The 21,595-nt window shown below is 65.2% G+C and overlaps 1 protein-coding gene and 1 non-coding gene across 2 annotated transcripts; one reads left to right on the top strand and one right to left on the bottom strand.

Moving 5' to 3' along the window:
* Nucleotides 1-103: 103 nt before the first annotated feature.
* OPN1SW (opsin 1, short wave sensitive) lies at nucleotides 104-11,033 on the bottom strand. Its single transcript, XM_075727759.1, is given in 6 exon segments — nucleotides 104-226; nucleotides 3,035-3,274; nucleotides 5,055-5,220; nucleotides 8,247-8,365; nucleotides 8,367-8,416; nucleotides 10,688-11,033. Coding segments are annotated over 6 exon segments (1,044 nt in total).
* A 1,832-nt stretch (nucleotides 11,034-12,865) lies between these two features.
* Nucleotides 12,866-12,937, top strand: TRNAP-AGG (transfer RNA proline (anticodon AGG)). Its single transcript has one exon. It is a non-coding gene; the product is annotated as a tRNA-Pro (tRNA).
* The last annotated feature ends 8,658 nt before the right edge of the window (nucleotides 12,938-21,595 follow it).

Genomic DNA, 21,595 nt, shown 5'->3' with positions numbered 1-21,595 from the left:
GGCCGGCCGAGGGGGGGCAGCCCCATAGCGGGGGGCAGCCCCATAGCGAGGGGGCAGCCCCAGCCCCATAGCCGGGGGGCAGCCGTGGGGCGCTGGCGGCTCCTCAGCTGGGGCTGACCTGGCTGGAGGAGACGGACGAGACCTCCGTCCGCTGGGCTGAGCTGGAGATGTCGGAGTCGTCCGTCATGGGCTTCCCGCAGACGGTCTCCATGATGCAGGCGCGGAACTATGGGGAGGGGGACGCGGCTCAGCCCCGGGGGGTCCCCAGTGTCCCCAGTGTCCCCCCATGTCCCCCCCCGTGCCCCCAGCCCTGGCACTGCCGTCCCATCCCTGATGCCACCTTGGCCTCCATCTCCTGGGGACGTGGTGGCCACCCCCCAACCTCCCCAGCCCTAGAGATGGCTCTGGAGTTGTCCCCAAATGTCCCCAAATGTCCCCAAATGTCGCCAAGCACCCCTGGGTGTCCCCCTGCCATCCCCCAGCCCCAGCGTCCCCCATTGTCCCTGCTCCCGAGGATGTCCCCAGGCCGTCGTCACCGGGTGTCCCTGCTCCATGGGCATCCCTGGATGTCCTCGGTCCCCAAGTGTCCCCAGATGTCCCCGGTCACCCCGGGGTGTCCCCAAGTGTCCCCAGATGTCCTCGGGCACCCTGGGGTGTCCCCAAGTGTCCCTGGATGTCCTCGGTCCCCAAATGTCCCTGCTCCCCAGATGTCCCCGGTCACCCCGGGGTGTCCCCAAGTGTCCCCGGATGACCCTGGTCCCCAAGTGTCCCTGCTCCCCAGATGTCCTTGGTCACCCTAGGGCGTCCCTGGATGTCCTCGGTCCCCAAATGTCCCTGCTCCCCAGATGTCCTTGGTCACCCCAGGGGGTCCCCAAGTGTCCCCGGATGTCCTCAGTCCCCAAATGTCCCTGGTCCCCAGATGTCCCTGGGCACCCCGGGATGTCCCCAAGTGTCCCCAGATGCCCTTGGTCACCCCGGGGTGTCCGCAAGTGTCCCCAGATGTCCTCAGGCACCCCGGGGTGTCCCCAAGTGTCCCTGGATGGCCTCAATCCCCAAAAGTCCCTGGGCATCCCTGTCCCCAAGTGTCCCTGGTCTCCAGATGCCCCTGGGCACCCCATGGTGTCCCCAAGTGTCCCCAGATGTCCTCGGTCCCTAAGTGTCCCTGGTCCCCAGATGTCCTCCGTCACCCTGGGGTGTCTCCAAGTGTCCCTGGATGTCCTCGGTCCCCAAATGTCCCTGCTCCCCAGATGTCCCCGGTCACCCCGGGGGTGTCCCCAAGTGTCCCTGGATGACCCTGGTCCCCAAGTGTCCCTGGGTGTCCCCATCCCCCAGGTGTCCTGGGATGTCCCCACTGCCTGGGTGTCCCCATCGCCCAGGTGTCTTGGGGTGTCCCAATCACCTGGGTGTCCCTCGGTGTCCCCCTCGCCCGGGTGTCCCTTGGCGTCCCAATCATCTGGGTGTCCCTGGGTGTTCCCCTCGCCCGGGTGTCCCAGGGTGTCCCCATTGCCCGAATGTCCCAAGATGTCCCCCTTGCCTGGGTGTCCCCATCACCCGGGTGTCCCTTGGTGTCCCCATTGCCCGAAAGTCCCCAGGATCTTCCCATTCCCAGGTGTCCCAGGGTGTCCCCATTGCCAGGGTGTCCCTGGATGTCCCCAGGATGTCCCCATCACCTGGGTGTCCTGGGATGTCCCCAGTGCCCGGGTGTCCCAATCATCTGGGTGTCCCTGGGTGTCCCCCTTGCCCGGGTGTCCCTGGATGTCCCCATCACCCGGGTGTCCCTTGGTGTCCCCATCACCCGGGTGTCCCTTGGTGTCCCCATCACCCGGGTGTCCCTGGATGTCCCCATCACCCGGGTGTCCCTGGATGTCCCCATCACCCGGGTGTCCCAGGGTGTCCCCATCCCCCAGGTGTCCCTGGATGTCCCCATTGCCTGGGTGTCCCTGGGATGTCCCCAGTGCCCGGGTGTCCCCATCAGCTGGGTGTCCCTGGGTGTCCTCCCTGTCTCCCTGGATGTCCCCATCACCTGGGTGTCCCCATCACCCAGGTGTCCCTGGATGTCCCCATCACCTGGGTGTCCCTTGGTGTCCCCATCACCTGGATGTCCCCATCCCCTGGATGTCCCTTGGTGTCCCCATCACCTGGATGTCCCCATCCCCTGGATGTCCCTTGGTGTCCCCATCACCTGGATGTCCCCATCACCCGGGTGTCCCTTGGTGTCCCCATCACCTGGATGTCCCCATCACCCGCGTGTCCCTTGGTGTCCCCATCACCTGGATGTCCCCATCACCCGCGTGTCCCTTGGTGTCCCCATCACCTGGATGTCCCCATCACCCGGGTGTCCCTTGGTGTCCCCATCACCTGGATGTCCCCATCACCCGGGTGTCCCTTGGTGTCCCCATCACCTGGATGTCCCCATCCCCTGGATGTCCCTTGGTGTCCCCATCACCTGGATGTCCCCATCACCCGCGTGTCCCTTGGTGTCCCCATCACCTGGATGTCCCCATCACCCGGGTGTCCCTTGGTGTCCCCATCACCTGGATGTCCCCATCACCCGGGTGTCCCTTGGTGTCCCCATCACCTGGATGTCCCCATCACCCGCGTGTCCCTTGGTGTCCCCATCACCTGGATGTCCCCATCACCCGCGTGTCCCTTGGTGTCCCCATCACCTGGATGTCCCCATCACCCGCGTGTCCCTTGGTGTCCCCATCACCTGGATGTCCCCATCACCCGGGTGTCCCTTGGTGTCCCCATCACCTGGGTGTCCCTGGATGTCCCCATCACCCGGGTGTCCCTGGATGTCCCCATCACCCAGGTGTTCCCATCACCCAGGTGTCCCTGGATGACCCCATCACCCGGGTGTCCTGGGATGTCCCCATCACCCAGGTGTCCCCAATCCCCCAGGTGTCCCTGGATGACCCCATCACCCGGGTGTCCTGGGATGTCCCCATCACCCAGGTGTCCCTGGATGACCCCATCGCCCGGGTGTCCCCGGGTGTCCCCCTGGCCCCATCGTTCCGGGCCGTCCCCGGGCCACCTGTTTGTTCATGAAGCAGTAGATGATGGGGTTGTAGACGCAGGCGCTCTTGGAGAAGAAGGCAGGGATGGTGACCAGGCGCAGGTCGAGGCCGTGGTCCCGGTTGTTCACCATGTACATGGCCAGGGCTGCGTAGGGCACGTAGCAGAGGCAGAAGGAGCCCACCATCACCACCACCATGCGCGACACCTCCCGCTCCGCCTTCTGCGTCGTGGCCGACTCCTGCTGCTGCGCGGCCACCTGCGCCCAAAACGGGGGTCAGGGCCCGGCCCCCGCCCCTGGCCGGGCCTCCCACCCTCCTGCCTCCGTCCTTCTGTCCGAGCAGCCCGCCCTCCCTCCGTCCGTCCTTCCGTTCCTCCATTTTGTCTACCCTCCTGCCCGCCTTCCCTCCATCCTGCCCACCCGCCATCCTGCCAGCCGTCTCTCCTTCCCTCCATCCCTCCAGCCAACCCTCCATCTCTCCTGCTCTCCATCTCCCCATCCCTCCAGCCCTCCATCCCTCCTGCCCTCCTGCCCTCCACCCTGCTCACCCTCCATCTCTCCCTCCCTCCATTCCCCCTTCCCTCCATCTCTCCATCCCTCCATCCCTCCATCCATCTCTCCATCCACCCCTCCATCCCTCCATCCCTCCATCCATCTCTCCATCCCTCCATCCCTCCATCCCTCTCTCCATCCCTCCATCCCTCCATCCCTCCATCCATCTCTCCATCCCTCCATCCCTCCATCCCTCCATCTCTCCATCCATCCCTCCATCCCTCCACCCATCTCTCCATCCATCTCTCCATCCATCTCTCCATCCATCCATCCCTCCCTCCCTCCATCTCTCCATCCCTCCCTCCATCCACCTCTCCATCCATCTCTCCCTCCCTCCATCCATCCCTCCATCCCTCCATCCATGTCTCCATCCATCTCTCCCTCCCTCCATCCATCCCTCCATCCCTCCATCCACCCCTCCATCCCTCCATCCCTCCCTCCATCCCTCCCTCCCTCCCTCCCTCCCTCCATGTCTCCATCCATCCCTCCATCCCTCCCTCCATCCCTCCATCCATCTCTCCATCCATGTCTCCATCTCTCCATCCATCCCTCCCTCCCTCCCTCCCTCCATCCCTCCCTCCATCCCTTCATCCCTCCATCCATCCCTCCATCCATCCCTTCATCCATCCCTCCATCCCTCCATCCATCCCTTCATCCATCCCTCCATCCCTCCCTCCATCCATCCATCCATCTCCCCATCCCTCCATCCATCCCTCCATCCATCCCTCCATCCCTCCATCCATCCCTCCATCCATCCCTTCATCCATCCCTCCATCCCTCCATCCATCCCTCCATCCCTCCATCCATCCCTCCATCCATCCCTCCATCCATCCCTCCATCCCTCCATCCATCCCTCCATCCATCCCTCCATCCATCCCTTCATCCATCCCTCCATCCCTCCATCCCTCCATCCATCCCTCCATCCCTCCATCCATCCCTCCATCCATCCCTCCATCCATCTCCCCATCCCTCCATCCATCCCTCCATCCCTCCATCCATCCCTCCATCCATCCCTTCGTCCATCCCTCCATCCCTCCATCCATCCCTCCATCCATCCCTCCATCCATCCCTCCATCCCTCCATCCATCCCTCCATCCATCCCTCCATCCATCCCTCCATCCATCCCTTCATCCATCCCTCCATCCCTCCATCCCTCCATCCATCCCTCCATCCCTCCATCCATCCCTCCATCCATCCCTCCATCCATCCCTCCATCCCTCCATCCATCCCTCCATCCATCCCTCCATCCATCTCCCCATCCCTCCATCCATCCCTCCATCCCTCCATCCATCCCTCCATCCATCTCCCCATCCCTCCATCCATCCCTCCATCCCTCTCTCCTTCCCTCCCTCCATCCTTCCCTCCATCCATGTCTCCATCCCTCCCTCCCTCCCTTTCACCATCCCCCCTCCCCCAGCCCCTCGCCCTCGCCCTCGCGCGTGCGCAGCCCCCCCGGCCCCCTGCCCGCCGCGGCCCCCGGACTCACGGCCCGCAGGGCGCTGAGCAGCTGGGAGTAGGAGAAGATGATGAGGGAGAGGGGCACGATGAAGCAGAAGATGAAGAGGAACCAGGTGTAGTACTCGCTCTTGTACTTGGTGCCCACCGTGTACCAGTCGGGCCCGCAGGAGCACTGCAGCCCCTCGGGCACGTACCTGCGGGGCACGGGCGCTCACTGCCCGCTCCACCCCATGGCACCCCCGGGGCACCCCCGGGGCACCCCCGTGGTACCCCCACGGCACCCTGTGGCCCCCCCATGGGAATGCTGGGCTGCTCCGTGCCCTGTGGCACCCCCACGGCACCCTGTGGCACCCCTGTGGTACCCCCACGGCACCCTGTGGCACCCCCGTGGCAATGCCGGGCTGCTCCGTGCCCTGTGGCACCCCCGTGGTACCCCCACGGCACCCTGTGGTACCCCCGTGGCAATGCCGGGCTGCTCCATGCCCTGTGGCACCCCCGTGGCACCCCCGTGGTACCCCCACAGCACCCTGTGGCACCCCCGTGGTACCCCCACGGCACCCTGTGGCACCCCCGTGGCAATGCCGGGCTGCTCCGTGCCCCGTGGCACCCCCGTGGCACCCCCGTGGTACCCCCACGGCACCCTGTGGCACCCCCGTGGTACCCCCACGGCACCCTGTGGCACCCCCGTGGCAATGCCGGGCTGCTCCGTGCCCCGTGGCACCCCCATGGCACCCCCGTGGTACCCCCACGGCACCCTGTGGCACCCCCGTGGCACCCCCGTGGTACCCCCACAGCACCCTGTGGCACCCCTGTGGTACCCCCACGGCACCCTGTGGTACCCCCGTGGCAATGCCGGGCTGCTCCATGCCCTGTGGCACCCCCGTGGCACCCCCGTGGTACCCCCCACAGCACCCTGTGGCACCCCCGTGGTACCCCCACGGCACCCTGTGGCACCCCCGTGGCAATGCCGGGCTGCTCCGTGCCCCGTGGCACCCCCGTGGCACCCCCGTGGTACCCCCCACGGCACCCTGTGGCACCCCCGTGGCAATGCCGGGCTGCTCCGTGCCCTGTGGCACCCCCCATGGCACCCCCGTGGTACCCCCACGGCACCCTGTGGCACCCCTGTGGTACCCCCATGGCACCCTGTGGCACCCCCGTGGGAATGCTGGGCTGCTCCGTGCCCCGTGCCACCCCCGTGGCACCCCCGTGGTACCCCCCGTGGCAATGCTGGGCTGCTCCATGCCCCGTGGCACCCCCGTGGTACCCCCCTGGCATCCCCATGGCACCCCCATGGCACCCCTTGGCAATGCCAGGCTGCTCCGTGCCCTGTGGCACCCCCCGTGGTACCCCCACGGCACCCCCGGGGCACCCCCACGGCACCCCCGTGGCAATGCCGGGCTGCTCCGTGCCCCATGGAACCCCTGTGGCACCCCCAAGGCACCCCCGTGGTACCCCCACGGCACCCTGTGGCACCGCCATGGAACCCCCACGGCACCCCCGTGGTACCCCCGGGGTACCCCCACGGCACCCTGTGGCACCCCCGTGGCAATGCTGGGCTGCTCCATGCCCCGTGGCACCCCCATGGCACCCCCATGGCACCCCCGTGGTACCCCCACAGCACCCCCGGGGCACCCCCACGGCACCCCAGTGGCAATGCCAGGCTGCTCCGTGCCCCGTGGCACCCCCGGGGCACCCCCGTGGTACCCCCACGGCACCCTGTGGCACCCCCGTGGGAATGCCGGGCTGCTCCATGCCCTGTGGCACCCCCATGGCACCCCCGTGGTACCCCCACGGCACCCTGTGGCACCCCCGTGGCAATGCCGGGCTGCTCCGTGCCCTGTGGCACCCCCATGGCACCCCCCGTGGTACCCCCCACGGCACCCTGTGGCACCCCCGTGGCAATGCCGGGCTGCTCCATGCCCTGTGGCACCCCCATGGCACCCCCGTGGTACCCCCACGGCACCCTGTGGCACCCCCGTGGCACCCCCGTGGGAATGGCAGGCTGCTCCGTGCCCCGTGGCACCCCCGTGGTACCCCCATGGCACCCCATGGCACCCTCCTGGGACCCTCCTGGCACCCCATGGCACCCCGTGGCACTGCTGGGTGGCTCAGCACCCTCCTGGCACCCCATGGCACCTTCCCGGGACCCTGCTGGCACCCCACGGCACCCTACAGCACCCTATGACACCCCACGGCACCCCATGGCACCCCACAGCACCCCGTGGCACTGCTGGGTGGCTCAGCACCCTCCTGGGACCCCCACGGCACCCCATGGCACTCCGTGGCAACCTATGACACCCCCATGACACCCCCATGGCACCCCATGGCACCCCGTGGCACCCTACGGCACCCCCGTGGCACCCCATGGCACCCGTGGCACTGCTGGGTGGCTCAGCACCCTCCTGGGACCCCCATGGCACCCCATGGCACCCCATGACACCCCACGGCACCCCATGACACCCCATGGCACCCCATGTCACCCCATGACACCCCATGACACCCCATGGCACCCCGTGGCACCCCATGGCACCCCATGGCACCCCCGTGGCACTGCTGGGTGGCTCAGCACCCTCCTGGGACCCCCACGGCACCCCATGGCACCCCATGGCACCCCATGACACCCCATGACACCCCATGGCACCCCGTGGCACCCCATGGCACCCCATGACACCCCCATGACACCCCATGGCACCCCGTGGCACCCCATGGCACCCCATGGCACCCCGTGGCACTGCTGGGTGGCTCAGCACCCTCCTGGGACCCCCACGGCACCCCATGACACCCCATGTCACCCCATGACACCCCATGGCACCCCATGGCACCCCATGACACCCCATGACACCCCATGGCACCCCGTGGCACCCCATGGCACCCCATGGCACCCCGTGGCACTGCTGGGTGGCTCAGCACCCTCCTGGGACCCCCACGGCACCCCATGGCACCCCATGGCACCCCATGACACCCCATGACACCCCATGGCACCCCGTGGCACCCCATGTCACCCCATGACACCCCATGGCACGCCGTGGCACTGCTGGGTGGCTCAGCACCCTCCTGGGACCCGCACAGCACCCCATGTCACCCCATGGTACCCCATGACACCCCATGGCACCCTGTGGCACCCCATGTCACCCCATGGCACCCCATGACACCCCGTGGCACCCCGTGGCACCCCGTGGCACTGCTGGGCGGCCCAGCACCCGCCCGCTGCCCGCCCCACCTGCTCCAGCCGAAGAAGGGGGGGATGGCGACGCCGACGCCGATGGCCCAGGTGGCCACCACCACCAGCAGGGCGTGCTTGGAGCTGAAGCGGAAGTTGCCGAAGGGCTTGCAGATGACCGATGTAGCGCTCGAACGCCAGGAAGGCCAAGGACCACCCCGTCACCAGCCCTGGGGGGGACACGCGGCACCGGGACCTCAACCCGCGGCCCACCAACCCCCGCGGCCCACCAGCTCACCGTGGGCACCCCGAATCCTGCAGCCCCACCAGAGCATGGTGGGCACCTCTGGTGATCACCCACAGTGGTCACCCCAACTCCTCCAGCCCCTCCAGAACATGGTGGGCACCCTCACCTATGGTCCCCCCAGACCATGGTGGTCACCCCAACTCCTCCAGCCCCTCCAGAACATGGTGGGCACCCTCACCTATGGTCCCCCCAGACCATGGTGGTCACCCTGAATCCTGCAGCCCCACCAGAACATGGTGGGCACCTCTGGTGATCACCCACAGTGGTCAACCCCACCCACAGCCCCTCCAGAACATGGTGGGCACCCTCACCTATGGTCCCACCAGACCACGGTGGTCACCCCAACTCCTCCAGCCCCTCCAGAACATGGTGGGCACCCTCACCTATGGTCCCCCCAGACCATGGTGGTCACCCTGAATCCTGCAGCCCCACCAGAACATGGTGGGCACCTCTGGTGATCACCCACAGTGGTCAACCCCACCCACAGCCCCTCCAGAACATGGTGGGCACCCTCACCTATGGTCCCACCAGACCACGGTGGTCACCCCAACTCCTCCAGCCCCACCAGAACATGGTGGGCACCTCTACCTTCAGCCCCACCAGACCACGGTGGTCACCCCAACTCCTCCAACCCCCCAGACCACGGTGGTCACCTCCACTTTCAGCCCCACCAGACCACAGTGGTCACCCCAACTCCTCCAGCCCCCCCAGACCAGGCAGTCACCCCAACTCCTCCAGCCCCACCAAACCATGGTGATCAACCCTACCTCCAGCCCCACCAGACCATGGTGGTCACCCCAACTCCTCCAACCCCCCCAAACCACGGTGGTCACCTCCACCTCCAGCCCCCCCAGCCCACGGCGGTCCCCCCAACTCCTCCAGCCCCCCAGCCCATGGTGGTCACCCCAACTCCTCCAGCCCCCCCAGACCATGGTGGTCACCCCTACCTTCATCCCCTCAAGACCGTTGTGGTCACCCCAACTCCGCCAGCCCCCCCCAGACCACGGTGGTCACCTCCACCTACAGCCCCCCCAGACCATGGTGGTCACCCCAACTCCTCCAGCCCCCGCAGACCACAGTGGTCACCTCCACCTACAGCCCCACCAGACCACGGTGGTCACCCCTACCCGCAGCTCCACCAGACCACGGTGGTCAACCCTACCTACAGCCCCCCAGACCACAGTGGTCACCCCAACTCCTCCAGCCCCCCCCAGACCACAGTGGTCACCCCCAACTCCTCCAGCCCCCCCAGACCACGGTGGTCACCCCAACTCCTCCAGCCCCACTAGACCATGGTGGTCACCCCTACCTTCATCCCCTCAAGACCCTTGTGGTCACCCCAACTCCTCCAGCCCACCAGACATGGTGGTCACCTCCACCTCCAGCCCCCCCAGACCATGGTGGTCACCCCTACCCGCAGCTCCACCAGACCACGGTGGTCAACCCTACCTACGGCCCCCCCCCCAGACCACGGTGGTCACCCCAACTCCTCCAGCCCCCCCCAGACCATGGTGGTCACCCCTACCTTCATCCCCTCAAGACCGTTGTGGTCACCCCAAGGTCACCTCCACCTTCAGCCCCCCAGACCACAGTGGTCACCCCAACTCCTCCAGCCCCCCCAGACCACGGTGGTCACCTCCACCTTCAGCCCCCCAGACCACAGTGGTCACCCCAACTCCTCCAGCCCCCCCAGACCACGGTGGTCACCTCCACCTCCAGCCCCCCCAGACCATGGTGGTCACCCCAACTCCTCCAGCCCCACTAGACCACGGTGGTGACCCCAACTCCTCCAGCCCCACCAGACCATGGTGGTCACCCCTACCTTCATCCCCTCAAGACCCTTGTGGTCACCCCAACTCCTCCAGCCCCACCAGACCATGGTGGTCACCCCTACCTTCATCCCCTCAAGACCGTTGTGGTCACCCCAACTCCTCCAGCCCCCCAGACATGGTGGTCACCTCCACCTTCAGCCCCCCAGCCCATGGTGGTCACCCCAACTCCTCCAGCCCCCCCCAGACCATGGTGGTCACCCCTACCTTCATCCCCTCAAGACCCTTGTGGTCACCCCAACTCCACCAGCCCCACCAGACATGGTGGTCACCTCCACCTCCAGCCCCCCCAGCCCACGGCGGTCCCCCCACCTCCTCCAGCCCCCCCGGCCCCCGGCGGTCCCCCCGCCCCACCCCACGCCTACCTCCGGTGGCCCCCACGAAGCCCTCCAAGGAGCACATGTGCTTGCCGAAGACGAAGTAGCCCTGGGAGCTGGAGACGAAGACGGTGAAGACGCTGAAGACGCAGGAGACGAAGCCGCTGAAGGAGATGTTGACCAAGATGTAGTTGAGGGGTTGCCTCAGCTTCTTGTACTTGACCGTGACCACCAGGACGACGGCGTTGAGGGGGGTCCCCACCACGAAGACGAAGCCCATGAAGGCCGTCTGCAGGTAGAAGGCCCAAGGGGGGGCGATGTGATATTGGGGTCCATCCCACGGCCCCCCCGAGGAGCCGTTCTTGAAGAGGTAGAACTCTTCGTCGCCCGCCATTGGCCAAAGCGGGGAGAAATCGGGGTGGTTTTGGGGTCTTTTTGAAAAATTTATTTTTTTTTTTTTTTTTTTGTTGGGGGGGTGGGGGAGGGACGCGGTGGGATATATCCTGCCCCGCTCCCAAGCCGCTTAAGGGCTGAGGGGGGGGATCAAGGGCTCATCCCGGGGCAAACTTGGGGATTTGGGGGGGCTAAGCCGGGCTCAGCGCTTAATCGGCCTCGTTAAGCCGGGCCGAGCCGATTGCCGGGGCTCCCGGGGGATTTGGGGGGGGGGGGGGGGGGGGCGTCAAGGCCCCCCCCCAACTCTGACGCAAGCTCAGGGTGGGGGGCGTCCCCAAAGGGCCCCAGGGGGGCAGAGGGGACCCCAAGTTTGGGCCTGCTGCCCCCCCCCCCCCCCGGGGTGTCGCAGCGCCCTGTGCTGGTCGGGGGGGGGGCGGATTGGGGGTCCCCCCCCCCCCCCCACCGTGAGGTGACCCCAGCACCCTTGGGTGCCCCCCGGCGCCTATGGGGTCCTGCTCTGTGCTGGGGGGGGGCGCTTTGGGGGGGGTGCTGAGGAGGGGGGCGTTGGGGGGGGGCGTTTGGGGGGGTGCGCGGGTGGGGGGTGCATTGTGGGGGGGCTTTTGGGTGGCGCATGGGTAGGGGGTGCATGGGTGGGGGCGCATGGGGGGACTTTTGGGGGGGCGCTGAGGAGGGGGGCGTTGGGGGGGCGTTTGGGGGGGTGCGTGGGTGGGGGGTGCTTGGGGAGGGTGTATTGAGGGGGGTGCAATTTTTGGGGGGTGCATAGGGGGGTGCGTGGGTGGGGGGGACTTTTGGGGGTGCATGGGTGGGGGTGCACTTTTGGGGGTGCATGGGTGGGGGGTGCACTTTGGGGGGGTGCATAGGGGGGTGCATGGGTGGGGGGTGCACTTTTGGGGGGTGCATAGGGGGGTGCATGGGTGGGGGGTGCATGGATGGGGGTGCATGGGTGGGGGGTGCATTGTGGGGGGGGACTTTTGGGGGGTGCATGGATGGGGGGTGCACTTTGGGGGGTGCATAGGGGGGTGCATGGGTGGGGGTGCACTTTGGGGAGGTGCATAGGGGGGTGCATGGGTGGGGGGTGCATGGATGGGGGTGCATGGGTGGGGGTTGTATTGCGGGGGGGCACTTTTGGGGGTGCATAGGGGGGTGCATGGGTGGGGGGTGCATGGGTGGGGGGGACTTTTGGGGGTGCATGGGTGGGTGCATGGGTGGGGGGTGCATTGCGGGGGGGCACTTTTGGGGGGTGCACGGGGGGGTGCATGGATGGGGGCACTTTTGGGGGGTGCATGGGTGGGGGGTGCATTGCGGGGGGGCACTTTTGGGGGGTGCGTGGGTGGGGGGTGCTTGGGGAGGGTGTATTGAGGGGGGTGCAATTTTTGGGGGGTGCATGGGTGCGGGGGTGCATGGGTGGGGGGTGCATTGCGGGGGGGCACTTTTGGGGGGGTGCATGGGGTGGGGGGTGCACTTTTGGGGGGTGCATGGGTGGGGGGTGCACTTATGGGGGGTGCATGGGGGGGTGCACTGAGGAAGGGTGCACTTTTTGGGGGGGGGTGCACTGAAGAGGGGCGCATTTTCGGGGGGGGTGCACGGGTGGGGGGGGTGCATTGCGTGGGGGGGGGCCGCACTTTTTGGGGGGGGGGGGTGCGTGCACGAAGGGGGGGGTGGGCTTATGCACTTGGGGGGGGGGGGGGGGGCTGCAGTGCTGCTGCTTCCCCCTCTCCCCCCCGACCCCCCCCCCGGTACCGGTACCCCCCCAAATACTGGGGTGTCCCCCCCCCCACTCGTGACCCGGCGTGGGGGGGTCCCGCTGCGCGTGGCTCGTTGGTCTAGGGGTATGATTCTCGCTTAGGGTGCGAGAGGTCCCGGGTTCAAATCCCGGACGAGCCCAAAAATTTTTCCACCCATCCCCCCCCCCCCCCCTTTTTTCCTGCCCCCACCCCGTGACCGTGGGGGCTCCGTGGGGGGCAGGAAGGATGAGCGCAAGCCGCTTAGGGGGGGATTAAAGGCTCCTGGGACCCCCCCCCCCCCCGGGCTGGGGGTGCCTATAAAGGGCGGAGGGGGCGGAGGCACCCACGGGTGGGTGCTGGGGGGGGGGGGGCACGTCTGGGGGGGGCGGTGGCACCCACGGGTGGGTGCTGGGGGGGGTGGGTGCACGTCTAGGGGGGTGGGGGTGTCCCTGGGGGGGGGAAGCTGTGGGTGCGTGGCGGGGTGGCGGTGGGGATGGGGGGCACGGGGAGGGGACACGGGGGACACAGGGGGTGACAGGGGTGGGGGGGCACGGGGAGGGGGACAGGGATGGGGGACACGGGGGGTGACAGGGGTGGGGGGGGACACGGGGAGGGGACACGGGGGACACGGGGATGGGGACAGGGATGGGGGGGCACGGGGAGGGGACACGGGGATGGGGGGACATGGGGAGGGGACAGGGATTTGGGGACACAGGGGGTGACAGGGGTGGGGGGACACGGGGAGGGGACACGGGGGGGGTGACAGGGGTGGGGGGACGGGGAGGGGGGACACAGGGATGGGGGACATGGGGAGGGGACAGGGATTTGGGGACACAGGGGGTGACAGGGATGGGGGGACACAGGGATGGGGGACAGGGATTTGGGGACATGGGGATGGGGACAGGGATGGGGGGACACAGGGGGTGACAGGGATGGGGGGACACGGGGATGGGATTTGGGGACATGGGGAGGGGACAGGGATTTGGGGACACGGGGATGGGGACAGGGATGGGAGGACATGGGGAGGGGACACGGGGATGGGGGGACATGGGGAGGGGACAGGGATTTGGGGACACAGGGATGGGGGACACAGGGGGTGACAGGGATGGGGGGACATGGGGAGGGGACAGGGATTTGGGGACATGGGGATGGGGACAGGGATGGGAGGACATGGGGAGGGGACACGGGGATGGGGGGGACATGGGGAGGGGACAGGGATTTGGGGACACGGGGATGGGGACAGGGATGGGGGACACGGGGGGTGACAGGGATGGGGGGACACAGGGGGGTGACAGGGATGGGGGGACACGGGGAGGGGACACGGGGATTTGGGGACACGGGGAGGGGACACGGGGGGGTGACAGGGGTGGGGGGACGGGGAGGGGGGACACAGGGATGGGGGACATGGGGAGGGGACAGGGATTTGGGGACACAGGGGGTGACAGGGATGGGGGGACACAGGGATGGGGGACAGGGATTTGGGGACATGGGGAGGGGACAGGGATGGGGGGACACGGGGATGGGATTTGGGGACATGGGGAGGGGACAGGGATTTGGGGACACGGGGAGGGGACAGGGATGGGGGGACACAGAGGGTGACAGGGATTTGGGGACACGGGGATGGGGACAGGGATGGGGGGACATGGGGAGGGGACAGGGATTTGGGGACACAGGGATGGGGGACACAGGGGGTGACAGGGATGGGGGGACATGGGGAGGGGACAGGGATTTGGGGACATGGGGATGGGGACAGGGATGGGAGGACATGGGGAGGGGACACGGGGATGGGGGGACATGGGGAGGGGACAGGGATTTGGGGACACGGGGATGGGGACAGGGATGGGGGGACACAGAGGGTGACAGGGATGGGGGGACACGGGGATGGGGGACACGGGGATGGGGGACACGGGGGGTGACAGGGATGGGGGGGACACGGGGATGGGGGACACGGGGATGGGGGACACGGGGAGGGGACAGGGATTTGGGGACACAGGGGGTGACAGGGATGGGGGGACACAGGGATGGGGGACAGGGATTTGGGGACATGGGGAGGGGACAGGGATGGGGGGACACAGGGGGTGACAGGGATTTGGGGACACGGGGATGGGGACAGGGATGGGGGGACACGGGGAGGGGACAGGGATTTGGGGACACAGGGATGGGGGACACAGGGGGTGACAGGGATTTGGGGACACGGGGATGGGGACAGGGATGGGGGGACACGGGGAGGGGACAGGGATTTGGGGACACAGGGATGGGGGACACAGGGGGGTGACAGGGATGGGGGGACATGGGGATGGGGACAGGGATTTTGGGACATGGGGATGGGGACAGGGATGGGGGACACGGGGGGTGACAGGGGTGGGGGGGCACGGGGATGGGGGACACGGGGATGGGGGACACGGGGAGGGGACAGGGATTTGGGGACACAGGGGGTGACAGGGATGGGGGGACACAGGGGGTGACAGGGGTGGGGGGACACGGGGAGGGGACACGGGGATTTGGGGACACGGGGAGGGGACACGGGGGGGTGACAGGGGTGGGGGGACGGGGAGGGGGGACACAGGGATGGGGGACATGGGGAGGGGACAGGGATTTGGGGACACAGGGGGGTGACAGGGATGGGGGGACACAGGGATGGGGGACAGGGATTTGGGGACATGGGGATGGGGACAGGGATGGGGGGACACAGGGGGGTGACAGGGATGGGGGGACACGGGGATGGGATTTGGGGACATGGGGAGGGGACAGGGATTTGGGGACACAGGGATGGGGACAGGGATGGGGGGGACACAGTGGGTGACAGGGATTTGGGGACACGGGGATGGGGACAGGGATGGGGGGACACGGGGAGGGGACAGGGATTTGGGGACACAGGGATGGGGGACACAGGGGGGTGACAGGGATGGGGGGACATGGGGAGGGGACAGGGATTTGGGGACATGGGGAGGGGACAGGGATGGGGGGACACAGAGGGTGACAGGGATTTGGGGACACGGGGATGGGGACAGGGATGGGGGGACATGGGGAGGGGACAGGGATTTGGGGACACAGGGATGGGGGACACAGGGGGTGACAGGGGTGGGGGGGACACGGGGATGGGGGACACGGGGATGGGGGACACGGGGAGGGGACAGGGATTTGGGGACACAGGGGGGTGACAGGGATGGGGGACACAGGGGGTGACAGGGGTGGGGGGACACGGGGAGGGGACACAGGGATGGGGGGACACGGGGAGGGGACAGGGATTTGGGGACACAGGGGGTGACAGGGATGGGGGGGACACGGGGATGGGGACAGGGAGGGGACACGGGGATTTGGGGACGCGGGGAGGGGACAGGGATGGGGGACAGGGAGGGGACGGGGGGACACGGGGAAGGGGACACGGGGAAGGGGGGGGCAGGGGGGACACAGGGGGTGACAGGGATTGGGGGACACGGGGATGGGGACGGGGGGGACAGGGATGGGGGACACGGGGAGGGGACACGGGGAAGGGGCCAGGGCTGGGCTGAGCCCCCAGTGGTGGGTGCGGGGGGGCTCGGTGGCTGTACTGGGCCATACTGGGCTGTACTGGGCCGTACTGGGCTGTACTGGGCCGTACTGGGCTGTATTGGGCTGTACTGTACTGGGCTATACTGGGCTGTACTGGGCCATACTGGGCTGTATTGGGATGTACTATACTGGGCTATACTGGGCCACACTGGGCCATACTGGGCCGTACTGGGCCATACTGGGCCACACTGGGCCACACTGGGCTGTACTGGGCCGTACTGGCTCAGGTGGGGTCTGGCTGCACCGCACCAAACCGCACCAGGCTGGGCTGTACTGGGTCAGGGCCCACCATACCAGTGCCGTACCAGTGCCGTACCAGTGCCGTACCAGTGCTGTACCAGTGCCATACCAGTGCCGTACCAGTGCCGTACCAGTGCTGTACCAGTACCATACCAGTGCCGTACCAGTGCCGTACCAGTGCCGTACCAGTGCCCTACCAGTGCCGTACCAGTGCCGTACCAGTGCTGTACCAGTGCCATACCAGTACCGTACCAGTGCCGTACCAGTGCCATACCAGTGCTGTACCAGTGCTGTACCAGTACCATACCAGTGCCATACCAGTACCGTACCAGTGCCATACCAGTGCTGTACCAGTGCCATACCAGTGCTGTACCAGTGCTGTACCAGTGCCATACCAGTGCTGTACCAGTACCATACCAGTGCCATACCAGTACCGTACCAGTGCCGTACCAGTGCCGTACCAGTGCCGTACCAGTACCGTACCAGTGCCGTACCAGTGCCCTACCAGTGCCGTACCAGTACCGTACCAGTGCTGTACCAGTGCCGTACCAGCGCCGTACCAGTACTGTACCAGTACCATACCAGTGCCGTACCAGTGCCTTACCAGTGCTGTACCAGTGCTGTACCAGTGCTGTACCAGTACCATACCAGTACCGTACCAGTGCCTTACCAGTGCTGTACCAGTGCCCTACCAGTGCTGTACCAGTGCCATACCAGTGCCGTACCAGTGCTGTACCAGTGCTGTACCAGTACCATACCAGTACCGTACCAGTGCCGTACCAGTGCTGTACCAGTACCATACCAGTACCGTACCAGTGCCGTACCAGTGCCATACCAGTACCATACCAGTGCCATACCAGTGCTGTACCAGTACCATACCAGTGCCATACCAGTGCCCTACCAGTGCCCTACCAGTGCCGTACCAGTGCCGTACCAGTGCTGTACCAGTGCCGTACCAGTGCCGTACCAGTGCCCTACCAGTGCCGTACCAGTGCCGTACCAGTGCTGTACCAGTGCCATACCAGTACCGTACCAGTGCCGTACCAGTGCCATACCAGTGCTGTACCAGTGCTGTACCAGTACCATACCAGTGCCATACCAGTACCGTACCAGTGCCATACCAGTGCTGTACCAGTGCCATACCAGTGCTGTACCAGTGCTGTACCAGTGCCATACCAGTGCTGTACCAGTACCATACCAGTGCCGTACCAGTACCGTACCAGTGCTGTACCAGTGCCGTACCAGTGCCGTACCAGTACCGTACCAGTGCCGTACCAGCGCCATACCAGTACTGTACCAGTACCATACCAGTGCCGTACCAGTGCCTTACCAGTGCTGTACCAGTGCCCTACCAGTGCTGTACCAGTGCCATACCAGTGCCGTACCAGTGCCGTACCAGTGCTGTACCAGTGCCATACCAGTACCGTACCAGTGCCGTACCAGTGCCATACCAGTGCTGTACCAGTGCTGTACCAGTGCTGTACCAGTACCATACCAGTACCGTACCAGTGCCTTACCAGTGCTGTACCAGTGCCCTACCAGTGCTGTACCAGTGCCATACCAGTGCCGTACCAGTGCTGTACCAGTGCTGTACCAGTACCATACCAGTACCGTACCAGTGCCGTACCAGTGCTGTACCAGTACCATACCAGTACCGTACCAGTGCCGTACCAGTACCATACCAGTACCATACCAGTGCCATACCAGTGCTGTACCAGTACCATACCAGTGCCATACCAGTGCCCTACCAGTGCCGTACCAGTGCCGTACCAGTGCCGTACCAGTGCTGTACCAGTGCCGTACCAGTGCCGTACCAGTGCCCTACCAGTGCCGTACCAGTGCCGTACCAGTGCTGTACCAGTGCCATACCAGTACCGTACCAGTGCCGTACCAGTGCCATACCAGTGCTGTACCAGTGCTGTACCAGTACCATACCAGTGCCATACCAGTACCGTACCAGTGCCATACCAGTGCTGTACCAGTGCCGTACCAGTACCGTACCAGTGCCGTACCAGTGCCCTACCAGTACCATACCAGTACCGTACCAGTGCTGTACCAGTGCCGTACCAGCGCCATACCAGTACTGTACCAGTACCATACCAGTGCCGTACCAGTGCCTTACCAGTGCTGTACCAGTGCCCTACCAGTGCTGTACCAGTGCCATACCAGTGCCGTACCAGTGCTGTACCAGTGCTGTACCAGTACCATACCAGTACCGTACCAGTGCCGTACCAGTGCTGTACCAGTACCATACCAGTACCGTACCAGTGCCGTACCAGTGCCATACCAGTACCATACCAGTGCCATACCAGTGCTGTACCAGTACCATACCAGTGCCATACCAGTGCCCTACCAGTGCCGTACCAGTGCCGTACCAGTGCCGTACCAGTGCTGTACCAGTGCCGTACCAGTGCTGTACCAGTACCGTACCAGTGCTGTACCAGTGCTTTACCAGTGCCGTACCAGTGCCGTACCAGCGCCGTACCAGTACTGTACCAGTACCATACCAGTGCCGTACCAGTGCCGTACCAGTGCCTTACCAGTGCCGTACCAGTACCGTACCAGTGCCGTACCAGTGCCCTACCAGTGCCGTACCAGTGCTGTACCAGTGCTGTACCAGTGCCGTACCAGCGCCATACCAGTACTGTACCAGTACCATACCAGTGCCGTACCAGTGCCTTACCAGTGCTGTACCAGTGCCCTACCAGTGCTGTACCAGTGCCCTACCAGTGCCGTACCAGTACCGTACCAGTGCTGTACCAGTGCCGTACCAGCGCCGTACCAGTACTGTACCAGTACCATACCAGTGCCGTACCAGTGCCTTACCAGTGCTGTACCAGTGCCCTACCAGTGCTGTACCAGTGCTGTACCAGTACCATACCAGTACCGTACCAGTGCCTTACCAGTGCTGTACCAGTGCCCTACCAGTGCTGTACCAGTACCATACCAGTGCCGTACCAGTGCTGTACCAGTGCCGTACCAGTACCGTACCAGTGCCGTACCAGTGCCGTACCAGTGCCCTACCAGCGCCATACCAGTACTGTACCAGTACCATACCAGTGCCGTACCAGTGCCTTACCAGTGCTGTACCAGTGCCCTACCAGTGCTGTACCAGTACCATACCAGTACCGTACCAGTGCCTTACCAGTGCTGTACCAGTGCCCTACCAGTGCTGTACCAGTGCCATACCAGTGCCGTACCAGTGCTGTACCAGTGCTGTACCAGTACCATACCAGTACCGTACCAGTGCCGTACCAGTGCTGTACCAGTGCTGTACCAGTACCATACCAGTACCGTACCAGTGCCGTACCAGTGCCATACCAGTACCATACCAGTGCCATACCAGTGCTGTACCAGTACCATACCAGTGCCATACCAGTGCCCTACCAGTGCCGTACCAGTGCCGTACCAGTGCTGTACCAGTACCGTACCAGTGCTGTACCAGTGCTTTACCAGTGCCGTACCAGTGCCGTACCAGCGCCGTACCAGTACTGTACCAGTACCATACCAGTGCCGTACCAGTGCCGTACCAGTGCCTTACCAGTGCCGTACCAGTACCGTACCAGTGCCGTACCAGTGCCGTACCAGTGCCCTACCAGTGCCGTACCAGTACCGTACCAGTGCTGTACCAGTGCCGTACCAGCGCCATACCAGTACTGTACCAGTACCATACGAGTGCCGTACCAGTGCCTTACCAGTGCTGTACCAGTGCCCTACCAGTGCTGTACCAGTGCCATACCAGTGCCGTACCAGTGCTGTACCAGTGCTGTACCAGTACCATACCAGTACCGTACCAGTGCCGTACCAGTGCCATACCAGTACCATACCAGTGCTGTACCAGTGCCATACCAGTGCTGTACCGGTGCTGTACCAGTACCATACCAGTGCCATACCAGTACCGTACCAGTGCCATACCAGTGCTGTACCAGTGCTGTACCAGTGCCATACCAGTGCCCTACCAGTGCCGTACCAGTGCCGTACCAGTGCCGTACCAGTGCTGTACCAGTGCCGTACCAGTGCCGTACCAGTATCGTACCAGTGCCGTACCAGTGCCCTACCAGTGCCGTACCAGTACCGTACCAGTGCTGTACCAGTGCCGTACCAGCGCCGTACCAGTACTGTACCAGTACCATACCAGTGCCGTACCAGTGCCTTACCAGTGCTGTACCAGTGCCCTACCAGTGCTGTACCAGTACCATACCAGTACCGTACCAGTGCCTTACCAGTGCTGTACCAGTGCCCTACCAGTGCTGTACCAGTGCCATACCAGTGCCGTACCAGTGCCCTACCAGTGCTGTACCAGTACCATACCAGTACCGTACCAGTGCCGTACCAGTGCTGTACCAGTACCATACCAGTACCGTACCAGTGCCGTACCAGTGCCCTACCAGTGCCGTACCAGTGCCCTACCAGTGCTGTACCAGTACCATACCAGTACCGTACCAGTGCCGTACCAGTGCTGTACCAGTACCATACCAGTACCGTACCAGTGCCGTACCAGTGCCATACCAGTACCATACCAGTGCCATACCAGTGCTGTACCAGTACCATACCAGTGCCATACCAGTGCCGTACCAGTGCCGTACCAGTGCCGTACCAGTGCTGTACCAGTGCCGTACCAGTGCTGTACCAGTACCGTACCAGTGCTGTACCAGTGCTTTACCAGTGCCGTACCAGTGCCGTACCAGCGCCGTACCAGTACTGTACCAGTACCATACCAGTGCCGTACCAGTGCCGTACCAGTGCCTTACCAGTGCCGTACCAGTACCGTACCAGTGCCGTACCAGTGCCGTACCAGTGCCCTACCAGTGCCGTACCAGTACCGTACCAGTGCTGTACCAGTGCCGTACCAGCGCCATACCAGTACTGTACCAGTACCATACCAGTGCCGTACCAGTGCCTTACCAGTGCTGTACCAGTGCCCTACCAGTGCTGTACCAGTGCCATACCAGTGCCGTACCAGTGCTGTACCAGTGCTGTACCAGTACCATACCAGTACCGTACCAGTGCCGTACCAGTGCCATAC

The sequence above is a fragment of the Pelecanus crispus genome, chromosome 1, assembly GCF_030463565.1.
Source record: "Pelecanus crispus isolate bPelCri1 chromosome 1, bPelCri1.pri, whole genome shotgun sequence".
NCBI classification, from domain to species: domain Eukaryota; kingdom Metazoa; phylum Chordata; class Aves; order Pelecaniformes; family Pelecanidae; genus Pelecanus; species Pelecanus crispus.
This window is presented reverse-complemented; position numbering and strand designations above follow the sequence as displayed.